The sequence below is a fragment of the Neodothiora populina genome, assembly GCF_041146345.1.
Source record: "Neodothiora populina strain CPC 39397 chromosome Unknown canker_contig_16, whole genome shotgun sequence".
Classification (NCBI taxonomy): domain Eukaryota; kingdom Fungi; phylum Ascomycota; class Dothideomycetes; order Dothideales; family Dothioraceae; genus Neodothiora; species Neodothiora populina.
The window spans coordinates 281,373-298,766 of NW_027191409.1; the positions used below are offsets into that span (position 1 = coordinate 281,373).

General features: G+C 52.7%; 5 protein-coding genes across 6 annotated transcripts; 3 read left to right on the top strand and 2 right to left on the bottom strand.

The window, feature by feature from the left end:
• Positions 1-254: 254 nt before the first annotated feature.
• Positions 255-1,100, bottom strand: AAFC00_003448 (uncharacterized protein; the record flags this gene model as incomplete). Its single annotated transcript, XM_069342920.1, has 2 exons — positions 255-469; positions 536-1,100. 2 exons carry the CDS (start codon positions 1,098-1,100, stop codon positions 255-257), a joined length of 780 nt encoding a protein of 259 aa, XP_069200727.1.
• A 937-nt stretch (positions 1,101-2,037) lies between these two features.
• Positions 2,038-2,633, top strand: AAFC00_003449 (uncharacterized protein; the record flags this gene model as incomplete). The annotated part of the gene is made up of 3 exons (XM_069342921.1): positions 2,038-2,140; positions 2,233-2,348; positions 2,415-2,633. 3 exons carry the CDS (start codon positions 2,038-2,040, stop codon positions 2,631-2,633), a joined length of 438 nt encoding a protein of 145 aa, XP_069200728.1.
• An 859-nt stretch (positions 2,634-3,492) lies between these two features.
• AAFC00_003450 (uncharacterized protein) lies at positions 3,493-9,825 on the bottom strand (the record flags this gene model as incomplete). The annotated part of the gene is made up of 2 exons (XM_069342922.1): positions 3,493-5,760; positions 5,818-9,825. 2 exons carry the CDS (start codon positions 9,823-9,825, stop codon positions 3,493-3,495), a joined length of 6,276 nt encoding a protein of 2,091 aa, XP_069200729.1.
• Positions 9,826-11,384: 1,559 nt separating this feature from the next.
• Positions 11,385-12,556, top strand: AAFC00_003451 (uncharacterized protein; the record flags this gene model as incomplete). Its single annotated transcript, XM_069342923.1, has 3 exons — positions 11,385-11,585; positions 11,640-12,419; positions 12,470-12,556. 3 exons carry the CDS (start codon positions 11,385-11,387, stop codon positions 12,554-12,556), a joined length of 1,068 nt encoding a protein of 355 aa, XP_069200730.1.
• Positions 12,557-13,370: 814 nt separating this feature from the next.
• Positions 13,371-16,391, top strand: AAFC00_003452 (uncharacterized protein; the record flags this gene model as incomplete). Of its 2 annotated transcripts, none has more annotated exons than XM_069342925.1 (1): positions 13,371-16,391. In XM_069342925.1, the coding sequence occupies one exon, from the start codon at positions 13,371-13,373 to the stop codon at positions 16,389-16,391; it is 3,021 nt and encodes a 1,006-aa protein (XP_069200731.1). The 2 variants fall into 2 exon arrangements, with proteins under 2 accessions (XP_069200731.1, XP_069200732.1); XM_069342924.1 differs by having other exon boundaries at positions 13,584-16,391.
• Between the last annotated feature and the right edge of the window lie 1,003 nt (positions 16,392-17,394).

A 17,394-nucleotide genomic window follows, 5' to 3' on the forward strand; every position in this document is an offset into this window, starting at 1 on the left:
CACTGGAGCGTGGCTGAACATTAATGGAGCGGATAGCAGCGGGAGGTGCTGAATGTGAATGTCGACCTTGTGGTGTCGTCGTCTACTTGATTCGAACCATCTCAGCACGAAGGAACGCATGATCTTGAACGCCTTGTGCCCATGTAATGTAGTAGGTATCATGTTCGCGACCAAGATGAGGTGGATATCTCTCAAGAGCCAAACGCCGATAAAATGCAGGGTGTGGAACGCCAGTAACGCAAAGACAAGTTGGACTATTGCACTTCAGGTGCAGGTGCAGCATGGACGAGGTGATCATCTCCGTTGGCATTGACGGGAGGGACGACTTCGGTAGCGGTAGCGGCATCATCGTTGTCGGCAGCGGGGTTCCATGCTCTGCCCTCGAAGAGTCTGCGCCACCATGTCGGCGGGTCCATCGGTCTCGATCCGTTGTGTGTTGAAGGGTAAATATCGTTGAAGAAGTACCAGACTGCACGAGCAATTCATGGTTAGTCGTGTGTCCCGCTAGGAACCTGTGAGTGGGATCACGACTTACCGTGGCCGACAATGATACCACACAGCTCGTCCTTGGGCCACTGGCCATGCATGAGCACACTCAGGCCGAGCATGACCCATGGCAGCCAGGGGGCAGTGAAAACGAACAGGCCCAAGAAACTAAGCTGGACGTCGGGATGACGCCTGGCCCAGATGTAGACCAGAGTGCTGCTCAGTGTGCTTCCGAGGAAAGCGACCGACAACAAAGGAGCAAGACACAAAAGAGTCGTGGCCGCGTATGCCAGTAGCCAGGCAAAGTGCGCGCGCGAAGGAGCCGACTCCTCAAGCATGCGCGCATATCGCTGGATGAAGAAGATATGAAACAGAAGGTTTAGCGACAGAGGGCCGAAGTAGACAAAAGTAGTTATCAGGCGCCAGTACTGGCCTTTGGAGAAGACGGCGCGATAGCTGTAGAACAGCTGGAAAGGCGTGAGGATGTGACATTGGACGAGGACTCCGGTCAGGACGACGGCGGTGGTCCAGTAGCGCGTGCAGACGGGAGTTTCAAAGAACCATTGTTCCAGAGGTATTTGGCCCATGTCGCCAGCACCGAGCATGGCAGCCATGTTGCAAGAGTTTGTTGTGGCTACTTTGAATGGAGTAGAAGTTGATGTTCAGGTGTCAATGTTTACGATGGCGACGGCGATGGCGATGACGATGACGATGGAGAGCAGTACAGAGTGTCCGGACGGACAAGGCAGCGCGACTTTAGATGTTCGAAAGGAGCGACATGTAATTACTATAAAGTGGGCTGCCTTGTTGGTGTACAAAACACAAAGGCAAGTCAAGGTAAAGTGATCAGGCTGCACGGTAGTGTATATGGTACAGTAGGATGGAATAGTCTACATCAGGCAAGACACGACAGGACTAGACACCTGTACAGTACATCTTACTCGAAGCGTCCAAATCTCCATTGCAATCGCCGAGGATCAGGCATCGGGGTCAGGATCCGGCAGTGGCAGTCGACAGTCATGGCGTGCAACACAAGCAGAAGACCCTGGAGAACGGGTCTAAGCTCCGGCGATTATTCCTGTGGCTGTTACTGTATGTCTGTGCTTATTGCTCGAGTGTGGCTTGCACTTGTACTTGTATCTGCATACTGTGGTACCTTGCTGTACGGCACCTAAGGTTACTTTACTTTGTTTCTCCGGGTGCCAAGATCGTATCTTATCGCTCGATCATCGGTCGAAGCCAGAGTCAGAGTCCCAAAACATCATCGATCCATAATCGCGACTTTGGTATACAAACACACAACATCAATTGACCCGCCGCGCCGCCACCACCCTTGACCCAGCACTAGCAGAAAAAGAAGAGCCGAGTCTCTGCGCGCGACCACACGCGACCACACCTCCACCATCAACAAACCCGGACGTCCAACGATCTGGCCCGTCAACACCATCACGCCCCGCCTGCCTTCGCTACCACACCTTCGCGCCATTGATGCCTCGGTGATCGCGCCAAATCAGGGGCCCGACTCCACCGCGAACAGAACAACGCAAAAGAATGGCGCCACGCACAGCGCAGAAACACAGGCCTAGCTACGGCGGCAAGAGCACAGGCGGCAAGACGGTCAACTCAAAAGTACCGAGGAGGAGTTCAGGGAACGGTATGTTCTCATGCTTCCACTCCTCTATACGGCGAGAAGCAAAAAGCACAGGAAATAGCCGAGTCGAGATTACTGATCATCGACCGCAACAGCAATGGGCGTCAAGCAAGCACGACGCTACAAACCCGGCACAGTGGCCCTGCGCGAGATCAGAAAATACCAGCGCTCGACCGACCTGTTGATCCTCAAACTACCCTTTGCGCGACTAGTGAGTAGTCCACCACCTCTCCCCACTCAGTCCTCCCTCAATATCCCAGTCCTGACTCGAGACCAGGTTCGCGAAATCTGCCTCAACATGGCCCCAGCAGGCACTGGCATCTTCAGATGGCAATCACAAGCGATCCAAGCCCTGCAAGAAGCCGCAGAGGCCTTCCTAGTGCATCTCTTCGAGGACACGAACCTGTGCGCTTTGCACGCCAAGCGCGTCACCATTATGCAGAAGGATATCCAGCTCGCCAGGAGGATCAGGGGCGCTTGGGGAGGGCTGGGATAGCGCGTGGGCCGGTCGTGTCTTCTTCTCTCTTTTTCTTTTCTTCCGGCGGTCTTTGGTGGGGTTGGGGAGTGCTGGGTGGAGGCAAGGAGGTGGATCGTGGCGTTTTTCTTTCTCGGGGTTGAACCTCCGTACTTCGTTCTAGGGAACAGGAGGAAGGGATGGTCTGGGGATCGGCATGTCTGGCTTTTGTCTGTTTTCTCGTCTGTCTGGTAGTAGGAGTTCTGGGAAGGTCAAGGTCGGTTTCCCTTCGCGTTTACTGTGTCAGCTGAAATTTAGTTCTCTTCGATGAGGTCTTGCGTGCTTTCCCGATCGAGTAGATCAAGGGTTCTTGTATGCGTCTCCTAGGACTGTTCATTCGTGTACTGCCGTTTGTAGTGCCCAAGCACTTTTCACCTTTATTGCATTACACCTATTCTGCCATTCCAAGCCGAGCTGAAGCTTTCAATTGTTCTCGATTTTATACACTACGATGATGATTTGAGCGAACCTCCAAGGTTGGATGAAGGAGAAGACAGCAACAGAGAAGAAAAGAAAGAGAAAAGAAGAAGACAACAGAAGATACAAAACCGAGGAGGATCGTCCGCTATGAGTTCGAATCCGAAGGTGAGAAAGCAAAATTTACAACAAAGGAGCTCCTTTTCCAGCTTTACCTCCTCTTTACCCTTCTCTCTATCTCGTGGTATTGACTCTGAATATATTCACTTGGTCTGATCCTGTATCCTGATTTCCTGCTCGCGTCCCTCTCGTATGGTAGAACGAAGACACATGCCAATTCGCTTTATTGATTGCCCACCAATCCATTCGGTGGTCATCGTCATCGTTGATCGCCCATGTTCGCCGCCATCATGAATCATCATCATCACCGCCTATGGGAATAGGAGCCACCGGAAGCGCTGCCACCCGAGGGCATTCTCGATCCACCCGTGCCACCCGCACTTCCTGCGCCTGGATATCCGCTGTTCGCTCTCAAGTGTCCATATCTCATGCGGTCCTCCTCTTCATGTCTTCGCCTCATCATGACAGCATCATAATCCCTGGCTTCGGATGGGTAAACTTCTCCTCTCCGAATTTGCTGTTCACGGTGCATCTGCTGTTCGCGATGCATGGCATCTCGAAGACTGGCGTCTGCTTCGCGTGCTGATTGTTCGCGGATCGAGAGACCGGTAGGAAGAGCAACGAAAGACTGCGAGTGTGACGGATGCATTGGCTGTGGAGGTTGGGGGGGTCCTTGTCGGTACTGTTGTTGCTGAGCTGCGGCGGCGGCGTAGTGATGTTCGCGCTCTCTTTGTTGCGCCTGAGCCTGATAGTGTGCTGCTTCCTGTTCCCGAACTTGTCTTTCCATGTCCAGTCTGTCTTGATGCCTGATCTGTTCCTCGCGGCGATAGGCTGCTTCTCGATCGCGTGCCATGTAATACTCCTCATCCGGGTTCAGTGACCTTCTCTGCATACCAGGACCGACGGACGAATTGTGCGCATGCCGCAGCTGGCTTTGTTGAGCATGCATCTGCTGCATCTGAGATGTCGACGCTGGCGGCGCGTATTGGGAGGCCGCTTGGGCTTGCTGTGCTTGCTGTGTGCTCTGACTCTGGCCATGACCTGGAGGAAGCTGCTGTCCAAGTGATGGAGTTCGGGAATGCTGAAGATAGGGATGTGTATTTGGCGGAGGGGATGGATTAACTCTGCCCTCAGAATTGAGCCCTCCCAAGATCGATGAACGGTGATTGCCAAAGTAAGAACGAGCCTCCGCAGTCAGTGGAGTAGAGGGATGAGGCGAGCCGGAGTACGGTGGTTGGGAAGTTGGCGGGCCTCGAGCGATCCAGTCCTGTCTTGATCCTCCGGGTGTGACAGTACCCCCAGACATACGCTCGTGTGGCACTGGAGGCGTAGGGACGTGAGGCGGCGCTTGACTATAAGATTGCCTTTCGTACTCGGCTCTGGGTACGGGTGTCTGACTGTAGACTTCGCGCCTTGGCGGATAGACTGGGGCAGAGCTTGTTGACGCAACCTGCGGTGCAGGAGATTGGGCGCGATGATAGAGCTTACTGCCGCCTTGCTCACTCACGCGTGTCTTGCTGGGCCGCGGTTCTTCTGGTTCCGAATTCAGTAGTGACATCACGTTCGACGTCTTTCGAGGTTCGGCCTGTGGTGGAGCGAGATTGGTCACTGATGTTACTGGTGACGGTGCGGGAACTGAACCCTGTCGGAGGTCATCTCGCTTGGGGGGCGAAGGCATAGGACCAGGTCTGAAGGAATGGTTCAGGACGATAGGCGAGGGTGCAACAGGAACGGGTGAGCCAAGCGCACTCCCGAATATTCCTGGCGTAGTTCTCGATAACATCGAGCTGGGTACACCTGGGGTTCCAGGACGATCTTCGAGCTCTGGTCGTCTGTCCTGAAGGCCTCTCGAGTGCTGCATTCCACTGTTGTGGTAAACACTCGGACGGGGTGACATCTGAGCCGAACGTTCTTGGGACATACGGTCCTGGAGAGCTTGGGCTTGTAAAGTCATGGCGCGGGCCTTTTCTCTTTCTAAATTCTCCATGAATTCAGGGCTAGGCACGGATCCTTCTTGCGGCAATCGGGCCTGCTGCGAGGGTCCTTCCTGAGATTGTTGCTGGCTGTGCATTTGCAAGGCTTGTTGGACTGGTCGGCTGTTTGACATGTTCGTAACAGTGGGACGACGTTCAAGTCGGGGCTCGGAGAAGAATCCCATCTTGGGTCCAGGGGGTGGGTTTGAACGAACTTGTGCCTGAGGCACTTGCTTACCAGGAACAGGGGAAGCAGCAGCTGGAATTGGATTAGAAATAACACGAGGCTGAAATGCAGCCACCGCCTGGCTTGGAGTCGAGAATCGAGGGGCTTGTGGATACTGTGATGATTGAGTCTGTAATTGCATAGATGGTTGAGAGCCAGCTGTGGGGTTGTCGCTGTCCATATATTCTGTGTGAGAGACAGCTGTCCGTGACATTGCTGGTGGGTTATCATAGCGTCGCTTTGTTATAGGCGTCGGAGTTGGTGGAAGACCCATGTTCTCGCCCTTTTCGCGACGCATGTCTGCTAGTTCGGCAGCTTCGGCAAGTTCGGGTTTATTTCCTTCCTGGATGAGACGAATGTAGTGGTTTCTCACCTGTTCTTGTGTCAGCCAAGGACCCATAGTCGAAATTCATTGTTAACTGGCACTTACCATGGTATGAGTCTTGGTACCCATGTGGGCGGCTATGCCTGCGAAGTCTGTGCCAAAATGACTGATGAACTTAATAAAGTCAGTCTGCTCTGGCACGGACCAGTAGCTAGACGGGTTGGAGCGCTGCAATGAGTGTCCCGATGCACGAGAGCGATCACCCATGTCGTTCGGGTTTGGTACGTGGGAAAGGTTCTCCTGTGCAAACATAGCTAACGACTCACTACTGGGCAACCCTCGTCGTCCAGCTTGAAGATTAGTCAGTAGACTCGCCTCATCGAGGGCTTGCGCGCGAGCAAGATCTTCTTTGGTGAGTGCAGTCTCCTTCTCATGAGGGCCAGGAGTTACACTAGGAGCCGCAGCAAGCGGTTGTCGACCCCGTTTGCCACTCTTTTCGCCACTCGCTACAGCCTTGCGCCTCTTGACAGGCTTCTCTGCTGGCTGCTCCAGAGTGGATGCGCTCTTCTTTCCGGCGGTCGACGTGGAGCTTGAGGTTTTCGAATCCGCGTCTCGGTCTCCGCCATAAGCCGTGCGAGTAGCTGCTCTCCTTGGTCTTCCGGTCTCCGTGAATGCTGGCGGATTCGATCCCTCTTCTTCAGTACGACTCAGATCAGCCATCAACGCGGAACCTCGTGTTCGTGGAGCAGCTTTGCTTCCTCTGCCGCGTCCACCTTTGCCTTTACGACGTCCACCCTTGGTCTCACGGAATCGGCCATCCCATTTGTTAGCGTAGTAATGGTGGATGCAATCAGCATATGTCCGACCAGGCAGCTGAGCTGCAATCTCGCCCCATTTCTTAGGTCTTTCCTTGAATAAACTAAGGAACTTCTTGTGCTCCTCATCGGTGAACGTAGCCAGTGGTGGTTCATAGCCGAAAATGTCCGTGAGACTAGACGCCGTCCTGTACCTGTTTTTGTTCTGGAAGATTCTGCGTTGTCGGACAACCTGGTCGTACATATCAGGAATGACAGCTTCTTTCTCCAGATCTGCTTGTATCTTCTTAGACTCTCTGTCTAGTCTTTCTTGTTCGATGCGAGCAGTCTCCTCCGACTCCTTGAGCACTTTCTGAATATCGTATTCACTGCTAAATTTGTGGAGTCTGCTGCGCGACGATTCGGCGGCGGTAGGAGCTTCTGTTGTTGAAATTGCAGCATCCAGGTCAGGCCCAAGTTCGGCTGAAGCCTGTCGGTCGTCTCCATCCCTATCTTGGTCTAATTCCTGCAATTCAGACTGCCATTGACGGTATATTTCAATATAGCTATCGCGTAGTTCTTCCTCAACAGCATCATCCACATCCGCCTTGACCTCTAGCTCAGCGGTCACAGCAGCACGTGTTGCAACGTGCCGAGAGATGGTCTCTTGTAGAGCACCTCGCTCTGAAAGAGGTGTGAGAGGGCCTTTACTGAGATGAGGAAGATGAATCGTCTTGGATGGTGCATGAACTGGTATGATGTTGTCCAAAGTGTCCGAACCGTTCATTGCATCCTGGTAGTCCTCCATATCTTCGGACTCTTCTTGTTTTGGCGTTAAGAAATTCTGTTGTTCTGTAAGGTCCTGAATCATGGGCGATCTCTCCTGAGGCTCTTCCATCTCCACATCCACCTCTTCGATCGATTTGTTATCAGCCGGGGTAGTGGATTCGTCGTCGACGACAGTCAAATGCTCATCCGCGATCGCTGTTAGTCGTACGATACTTTCCAATGGTGTTACACCTCGATATTGACGAGCCTCGAGATCGATCAGCTGGCTTTGTAATAGAGCCCTTTGGCTTTCAAACTTGGCCTTGCTCTGCGCAAAATCTTCCTCGTCCAATTCCAACCCATCGTCATCGCTACTGTAGTCCAGAGATGGTTCAGGAGAGCGCATTGTAGACTGTGGGTCCTCAGGCTGTGCAACTGAAGGTACCTTGTGAAATTCTTCGCGTGTCTCACCCTCAGATAATGTTGGATCTGGCGTTTGTTCTCTCTTCTGATCCAGTGTGGCGACTGGAGCTTTAGGCACAACTTCTCCCGAAGCATCTTCCATCTTTATTGACGAAGCTTCCGATCCCCGCCGGCTTTGCTGAAAGCCGGGCGATGCATGAGACCGAGAAGTTGCGACCTTTTCTTCTCCACTGGCATCGCGTTTCGCAGGTACGGTGGGTTCTCTGTACACTGGCGCACCAGGCCTGATCCATTGATTCCACGCGGGCGCCCGTGGTGCATTCAACGGGGCTCTCGACGGTGGAGGGGGACCTCGATCTGCTGTCCTGCTGATAGGGGCAACACGCTCGGCTGGAGCCCTTGGAGCCACTGGTGGCGCACGGATAGCTTTGGGAGCCGTAGGGATGATTGGACTGCGCAAGACCGGAGATGTGCTGAACGAATGCGTACGTCGAGGCCCGCTCGGCGCAGTGGAGGGTGGAGTGCCCGATCTCTGCGGCCCCGGCTCAATCCGGGCAATCTTATACTCCTTCGAGCTGCTCTCAGATGCCGGCGTTTGCGAATGCACCGATCCAGATGGGCTTTGCCTTCTGTCTGTCGCTTTGATTTGTGCTGGAGGCACCCGCGGCGATATCGGAGCGCTTGGCGCATTGGGTTGATGGGAAGAATTTGAACTACGATTTTCCCTAGCTGGAGGCTGCGAAAAGTGACCAGTGTTTCTCTCTTCATTCCGCAATGCCCAGGGTGCGGTTGGTATCGGTGGCGGAGCCGCGGCCGTATTCCATGCCTTTGGAGCGATAGGAGCGCGATCATTTGGTGCTTCATTGAATGAGGCTTGGCCCCCCTCAAGTGCTCGAGGGGCTCTAGGGGCAGCAGGCGGGGCTGCATTTAGCTGAGCTTTCGGCGCCGTGGGGACCGTCCTTGCTACTGGAGAGGATGCTGTGGCGGGCGCGACTGGCCTGGACGGGGGATTCGCTGGGCGATTGTCAGGTGGAGCTTTCCAGACATTAGAAGTCGGACCAGTGTAGATAGATGGTTTCGATGTAAAGGATCCGAAAGCCGGCACCTGTGGCCCAGATGGAGGCGGTGATGAGGTTCTTGAGCCATACTTTGCTGTCGAGGACTCGGCACGACCAGCCATAAGATCAGCTTGGGGTGGCAAAGGCTCCCGTCTCTGCTCCTTGGGTACCGAGGATATCACACTTGTCGAGAATCGCCTTGCGCTATCCTCCTTTGGAGGTTCTATCAATGGTGCTCGCTCGGATGGTGGGGCATTGGATGGTCCAGTAGACTGATGAGGTGTAGGCGTTCGATGCGGGAAATCGTTGACGATGCGTGGTTCGAAGCGACTCGGAGGAATAGAGTCTTTCCTGAACCTGTCGCTTTCACGGTCACGATCGTCCCTATCGTTCCAGCGGTCATCGTCTCGCCTCTCTGGTCGCCAGTCTTCCCGCTCTGGTCTGGACACACTGTTCCATCTAGGTGGAGGAGATCTCTCCCTCGGTCGGAAGCCAGGGCGATCATCAATCGGGCCTCGCCGACCACGAAACTCGAAATCGCCCCTGCCTCTGCCACGGCCCCTCCCGTTGAAACCACCTCGGCCGAAATTGGATGGACCAAAGGAGTTTGGCTCTGGATATGACGAGCCCATAGATACAGGTCCATCTCTGGAGTCCCGTCGACGACCTATATCCAGATCACGTGCTACAGGTCCGTCGCGGAAATTCCTCGGAGGAGATCTGGGTCTAGGCGATACGGGACGTGGTCTGCGATCGAAGTCGCGTTCTCTGAACGAACGATCAGTGCCCAACGGAGGCGCATCTCTCAGTTCGCGTAGAGGAGCCCCCCGACCTCGAGGACCAAGCGGCGCTGCGGATCCAGTACCAGGCCCGAGACCTCTGATTGAATCGTTGAAGGTCTTAGGTCCTCGTGGAGGGTCTTGGCCGCCTCGATTGAATTCGGAATGTCTGTTATTGAAGCCAAGATTGGGAGGTCCAGGAGGCCTCCAACCCTCATATCTCTGAGGAGACCGAGATCGCGTCCTTGGAACATAACGAGAATCATGCGTCGGTGGATAACGCGATGACATGATAAGACAGACCTCAAGTCCGCATTGGCGGAGCTTTTACGAAGTAGTTTGCTGTAGAACGAGATTGAGATTAGATGACTCGCAGGGTGGCGTGGGTGCGTGACGGCGTAGGCGCCTTCGAGCTACAACACACTGCGCCGAGATGTGAGGAGCCACTGTCACGCGAATTATCTCCAGAGACCTGCAGTTCTTGTTACTAGACACGAGTGCGAAAGTGATAGTCGCAACAGGAGTGTCTGCAGATGAAGGGCGATTGAGATGCGCTTGGCGCGAACCAGCCCTACCACTTTAGGTAAGTAGATCGCAGATCGTGCGTGGCTAGAGCGTGGACTCGTGAAAAGCAGCCTGATAATTCAAACCACTCTGTCGCTCAACACAATTCCACAAAAACAGGGAGATTGGTGCTAGTCTTGTACTGCAGGTACAAAGATAAGCCTGGAGGTCAACACGAGACAGCACGAAGTGTCCCAAAGAGTCGCGGCAGTCTGATCGTCCAAAGTACAGTGGTCCAGGGTATAGGGAATAATGTAATCCGATCGACGACGCCGAATTCAAAGCGTGAAACAGGTCCACACAGCGAGGTCAGCTGAACAGATCAGAATGTAAAGAGGCCAGTGATGATGGATCCAGAGTGATTGTGTCGAGACGTCAAAAGGAGAAAGAGACCAAAAGATTGTCGAAAGCGAACTGATTGTGGAGGGCTTGGACCGGCGGAAGGCTTGTCTGGAGAAACAACCGATGACATGGAACCCGTAAACCCTGTTCCTGCTCTGGCTTAAGCATTGCAGCCGCCACGAATATTCTGCATTGATCATCGAGACATCTTCGGTCGTGCAAGTGAGACTTTCAAACATCGAATTTAGTGACAATTCTATTGAGATGCACCATAACTGTATTTACGGAGGCCATATAGTTGTCTGTCTAAGTGTCCATGGATCTTGCGTCACTTTGAACAAGTCTCGAATACGGGACGATCATACAAAGCGACATCGGCTCAAAGGACAGTCCCAGGTCGGGAAGCACTGGGCTATAGTGCTTGCAACGGCACTCAAGGAGACCTCGCGTGACTAATGGCTGAGGCACTCGCTTTGCGCGCTTCTTGTTGTTATTCGAATCCCAATTTCCAACGCCTGCGTTACTTCGGCGTCCTACAGACAGGTGGCGGCTAGAAAACGGGACCTGGGATGAGCGGGCGTAGATTAAACTTCCGGGAGGGTGCGCTAGTCTAGATCTAGCTTCATATGGCGTGTGACACGTGCAGATTTTCACGTACACCGAACTTACAGGCAAGGGTACCGTGTCATATTATGCTGCACCACCAATAAGAAGCAGTGATTAGAACACTTTTGAGTATCGCTATTAACGGCTAGTTTTCCCCTGCTCGTCAGATCTTGCATTGTCATACCTTTCTCCCACTTTACTTGTTACCTGGCGGTTGTGGTACTTCCCCACCAAAGTAGGTGTATTGGTCTCGGTTAAACAGAAAATCTCTGCGCAGGTCTTGAGGAAGACAGCAACGAATAACATAATATCGAGAAACTACAAGCATACCATCCAGCATGGCTGCACCAAGCGGGGCGACGGATGCTGTCCTCAAACCCTCGGACCCCGTTCCGGAAGATGCAGTACCCGTGGTCGGGCTCGACTTCGACAAATACCGGGAGGAGGATATCACTGCTGCGGAGATGGTCGCTAGTATGGCTCGTATGGGCTTCCAGGCCAGTTCGGTCGGGCAGGCTGCGAAAATCATCGATGGCATGGTGGGTATCTTCCTACAAGAATCATCAACTGACAGGTACTGATCTGCACTGTAGAGAGAATGGAAGGATCAGGAGACTGGTCGAGGAACGACTATCTTCCTTGGCTATACCTCGAACCTTATATCCTCCGGACTGCGTGAGACTTTGAGATGGCTCGTCCAACACAAGCATGTGTCCGCGATCGTTACCACAGCTGGTGGAGTCGAAGAGGATTTCATCAAGTGCCTCGCCCCCACGTACCTTGGGGCCTTCTCTACATCTGGCGCTTCGTTACGTGCCAAAGGCATGAACCGGATCGGTAATTTATTGGTCCCGAACAGTAACTATTGCGCTTTCGAGGACTGGCTGGTACCAATCCTCGACAAGATGCTCGAGGAGCAGGAGGCCTCCAAGAAGACTGAGGAGCCCATGTACTGGACCCCAAGCAAAGTGATCAACCGTCTTGGTAAGGAGATCAACGACGAAAGATCGGTATACTATTGGGCATGGAAGAACGATATCCCCGTCTTCTGCCCAGCACTCACCGACGGTAGCTTGGGCGACATGTTGTACTTCCACACCTTCAAAGCATCACCCGAGCAGCTTCGTATTGACCTTGTCGAAGATATCCGTAAGATAAACACCATGGCGGTGAGAGCGAAGCGGGCCGGCATGATTATTCTAGGTGGTGGCATCGTCAAGCATCACATCGCAAATGCCTGTCTCATGCGCAATGGGGCTGAGAGCGCAGTCTATATCAACACTGGTAATGAGTTCGATGGAAGCGATGCAGGTGCGCGACCAGATGAGGCAGTCAGCTGGGGTAAGATCAAAGTGGATGGCGATAGTGTCAAGGTAGGTTTTATGAGCAATAGACGAGGTTATTGTATTAACCGCTGTGCCAGGTCTATGCTGAGGCTACGGTGGTATTTCCACTAATCGTTGCTGCAACTTTTGCCAAGCTTGCAAAGCCCGCAGAACCACGTCCTTAGCATCGCCGACGATCAACGAAAACCGCATACAAGTATAATATAAATTTGCGGGTATAGTGGCTGGCTGCACAGGATATCACGTCAAACCATTCGCACACAGGTGGATGCTGATCGATCACCGCATTCATCTCCTGTTCCCGATAGAAGTGACTCGGCCCAAAGGAAGCATCTTGTCAGTCTTGCTCCGACAACGAAGCAAAATGGACGTGGCAGGACGTCAAGGAGCCGTTATTGATGCAAATGTACCGACAGGATGAAGTCGACATGCAAGTCCCGATAGTTCAAGCAGTAGCGTCTTGGCTGCTGAGACACATCCGCACCGCGCTAACTCGGGCCGAACTCTGGAGGATTAATGCGCTTACCTTATCTTGCACGGCGGGGTCTAGTCTGGCATCACCGCTGAGACCGCATTATTTACGGCTACCGGACTTATGATAAGGAAGTGTGCAGCACCTGGTGAGGCACAGAGAGAGCTATGGTTTCAGCCTTAAACGTGCAAAGGTATTAGTACAGCAGTTGGGGTTCATGCCCTGGGTAGAACGAAGGTGCAAAGCTACGATATATTCACGGTAACTTACTCTCTATGTTCTGTTATCTAATCCACTCCCCTCACCGGTCCAGTAAGTGCCTGCTAGGCAACAACTGACTCTGTCGTCACGCTGTTTGCCCGTCGCCATCGTGAGTCACTCCATCAAAGCCGGTTGTCATCATCGCTTGTTGTCGTCGGATGAGTTTGCTTGTCGATAACACAAGCTTGTCATACAAACGACTGACGAGTAGCGACGCTCCACGGCGGCTACAGCTGCCTACGGACATGTCCACTTTCCTGCAGCCTCTTATTCCACCAACCTCGCCTTCTTCCTCTGACATTCGCTTTTCAGATGCTCCTGATTGTAAGGCCATGGACGAATCCGATGAAGCGGAGATGACCTCGTCCGGAACATATATGGATACCCACGACTCACGGCTTCCATCAAGTCACCTGACACAGGCGCCGCCTGGAAATCAACCACTGTCAGACTTCAACATGGAAAATGGTCAAGAGTCGAGGGCCATCTTGCCTCCACCTTGGGAACCTTCTCATTCAACACAGCATCAGGCAGCAACACCACACGTGGCCGGCAACGGATCCGCTCCCTATGCTCCGCCAACTATCACACCAAACGGCACAGCAACCCTTCCACTCCCACAACTTCCTGCCGACCGCACAGGTCCGATCCTTGCCATAACCCCTGTTGAACCCTCGCCGGATCTAGGCATGGCTGACGATCCTTCCATGTCTCTTGAGAACCTTCGAGATGCTGACGAGCAAGTCCCCCCCACTGCGTCACAAGACGCCAATTCTGAACAACGCGAAACGCATAACGATGACTCTGCCGAAGAGGATGACGACGATGACGATGAAGACGAGGAAGAGGAAGATAATGCTGGACACGTCATGCAATACTATCCTTTCGCAGAAGATCACTCGGTCCCAAGCGAGGAAGAGATGCGCCTTATCAGCGGTATCTCCGAGCACAGCGCGACCAACAATAAATACTGGCAGGCAAAGACCTTCTTCGACATCAAAGATCCCGAGGTGCTGGCAGGGGAGAGCGGCATAATCGAGTGGACAATCGATGCCTTCAACGGAACCAAAGAGAACCCTCGCAAGGAACTCTTGTTGAGATCTCCGACGGTTCGCATAGGCAATCACGATTGGAGGATAAAGGTGTTGCCACGAGGACACCTCTCCACAGATCGCGTCAGTGTCTATGTCGAATGTGCCACCCTCCAGGAACATGTCAAGCAACAGGACTGGCCGGAGGAGCAGCTTTCCATACCTCCTCTCAGCAATGCTAAGCTGCCAAAGCGACGTTCGGTTGCAGCACAGCTTTCTGTGCTCATGTATAATCCGGACGAGCCGCGGGTCCACGAATTCAGATCTGACGCACACCAGTTCCATCCTGGCTCGCCTGACCACGGCTGGCCTCGCTTCACTACAGCACCATGGTATGAGATGCATCACCGTTCCTACATGGCAAGACAGCCCCTACTCCGTAACGACAAAATAGCCCTCAAAGCCTTCATCCGTATAGTCTACGATCCGACTGGCTGCCTGTGGTCTACACCTGGAGGCGCCCGAGAGTCGCAAGACGCAGTTGAGATTACAGGTCTCCAAAAGCTTCCAGTGACTGATGACATTGCATTTTGGTCAGTTGTCCAACTTTGGCTTCATCTTCGCCCATTTCGTAAATTCATCTATCAGCTCGCGAACCACGTCCCCCGTGCATCTGCCGCAGCGGATCCAGGACCCATCACAGTGCTCCAAGCCATACTCTATCTGATGCGGGCTAGATACCCGGGTGATTCTCACGGTGCCTCACGTATCACTGGCTACGTTGATTACCTCTATCAACATGGCCGGGAAGGTCACGACGTGATGCAGACAATGAATGAAATATTGTGTGATCTAGAAACGCAGCTCAAGTCATTGGCATTGGACGAAAACACAATAGCCTCTGCCGCGCGCTGTACTCTTGACGATCTATTTGGATCCCGCGAGATGCAGTTCGCAGGATCACGAATTACCAAATTGCCGATTGTAGGGAAGACCAGTGTGCAAGAAGCTGTCACTTCGGCGGAAGAGCATCTAAAGCCATTAGCATCACCACAATTGTTGACTCTAGAATTGGATCGACAACACTTCGATCGTGAGAAGCGCGGCTGGAAGAAGATACTGGACAAAGTCCGTTTAGATGATGAGATCAATGTTCATGGCACAACATATACCCTATATGGATTTGCAACACACACTGGCTACTTGTTGAGCGGCAAATACAATAGCTACTTTCGACCAAATGGTCTTGGCAACCTCTGGTACAGCTATACGACCTCGCCACCCATGGATAAAGCTGGCCAGCCCGAGTGTCTGACCATGACAAAGGCTGTAGGGCCAAGACAAGGGGTTGCAAGTGGGAAGTCTATCGAGGAACCCTCTGCCTCACACGATCGATCGGCAAACCACGGAGCTTTCAGCCCGTATCGGGGAGGCAGTGATGGCGTCGCGTATGTCGTCCTCTACGTCCGTAATGACGTCGCATCGGAGACATTTTACATGTCGAATGCGGAGCCTTGGGATGTCCCTCGATGGATCTCAGACGATGTGGAAGAACCAGGCTCAGCTACATGGCCACCTCCGACTGGTAGTCTGGATGCTGCCCTTGCATATTTCAGTCACGATAGCGACCCCGCGATACCCGGTGCCCAAGACACCGACACAGACATGGTGAATGGTGTTGATGGTGTTCAGCATACTGGCAGACAGGCGTGTGGCGACACTAAGGGTGAGCCCGAGAGTAATGATGGAAGGACGATGAAACACGAAGACATCAATTACCTCTCCCAACCGTTCTACAGTGGTGGAATGCAAGGAGGTGATCATCAGGGCTTAGGCCATCTCATCTATCTTAATGGCGACGAGTATACCGGGAACTTTCACAATGGCTACCGCGAGGGAGCAGGCAAAATGGTGTACCAGAATGGTGATGTCTATGAGGGCTCCTGGAAGGACGATCTACACGACGGGACGGGCGTGTTCAGTGAGAAAAGAACCGGGAACGTGTACAAAGGCTGCTTCAAGGAGGGCAAGAAGTACGGTGAAGGAACCACCATCTGGAAAATTTCCGAGGAACAAGCACGCCTCTGTCAGATCTGCTTCTGTTTTGAGGCTAATATGGCTTTCTATGACTGTGGACACGTTGTCGCTTGTGGGACTTGTGCGAGAAGCCTCGACATTTGTCCAGTCTGCCGACGTAAAGTCAGAGATGTCTTGAGGCTTTTCTATACAGCTTGATTGACTCTATGACATTATGCCGCACACGCACGGCAATGCAGGAAAGACATAGTAACGAATATCATCGGACACAGGGCGTTCGGGTTATGGCGAATGGAGCGGGACTTTGGCGACTGATGCTTTTTTTTCGCGGTTTTTCGGTGCTTTTGTTGGACAATCTTTCATGTCTCCCCTCACTCTGGCGCGCGTACACAGCGGATACCCCTACAGTCTTCTACAGCATAATCGATCACATCCATTGCGAATGTTTTAGCAGCAAGATAACCTTCTTTTGGTTTCATCAATACTATCGCTTCATATACTACTGCCATTCTCTCTTACCGTGATTCGCATATTGTTGAGGAAGAAGGCTTGCGCAAGGTACCTTCTATACTTACATGACATGAGGTAAATATACACCCCGCACCCCCGCACCCATGCGACAAAGTCAATATCAATGTCATCATAAGTATCCGACCTCGCCCAATACTGTAATCGAACTGAGATCACAAGTGAAAAGGTTAAGGTAAATTAAGGTAATCCAACACCTGCACATGTCTTTCACTTAAGCCCGTAACTTAATCTTTTCCAGAGCGAAAAGACGGAAGTATGCCGTTGCACATCAAAACTCTCATCCGTGGGAGGGAAAGAGAGTTGCCTCGGCTTATGATGTTTTGGACTTGGAAAGTGTATGGTTATAAGAGATGACTCGTGGTGCTGTAACCTGGTCTGCTGTGTCTTATTTACTTCACTCGATATCACTCCAGGATACTATACCACTTGATCAAACGACATCGTCTTGACTTTTGAGATACATGATAATCAATAGCAAAGCCACCTCGACTCTACCTGACCATTCATCCAACATCCAATATTCACCATCGACATAAAGGCTCCTAAGCATCAACCCAAATAGTGAGAAAGAAAAAGGCGCCAGATCATAGTGCGAGAAAAAATGACGACTGTCACGTCCTCAATTCACCCCTTCTCCCAAATCCCCTGGTGCGCAACCCTGCTATCTGCA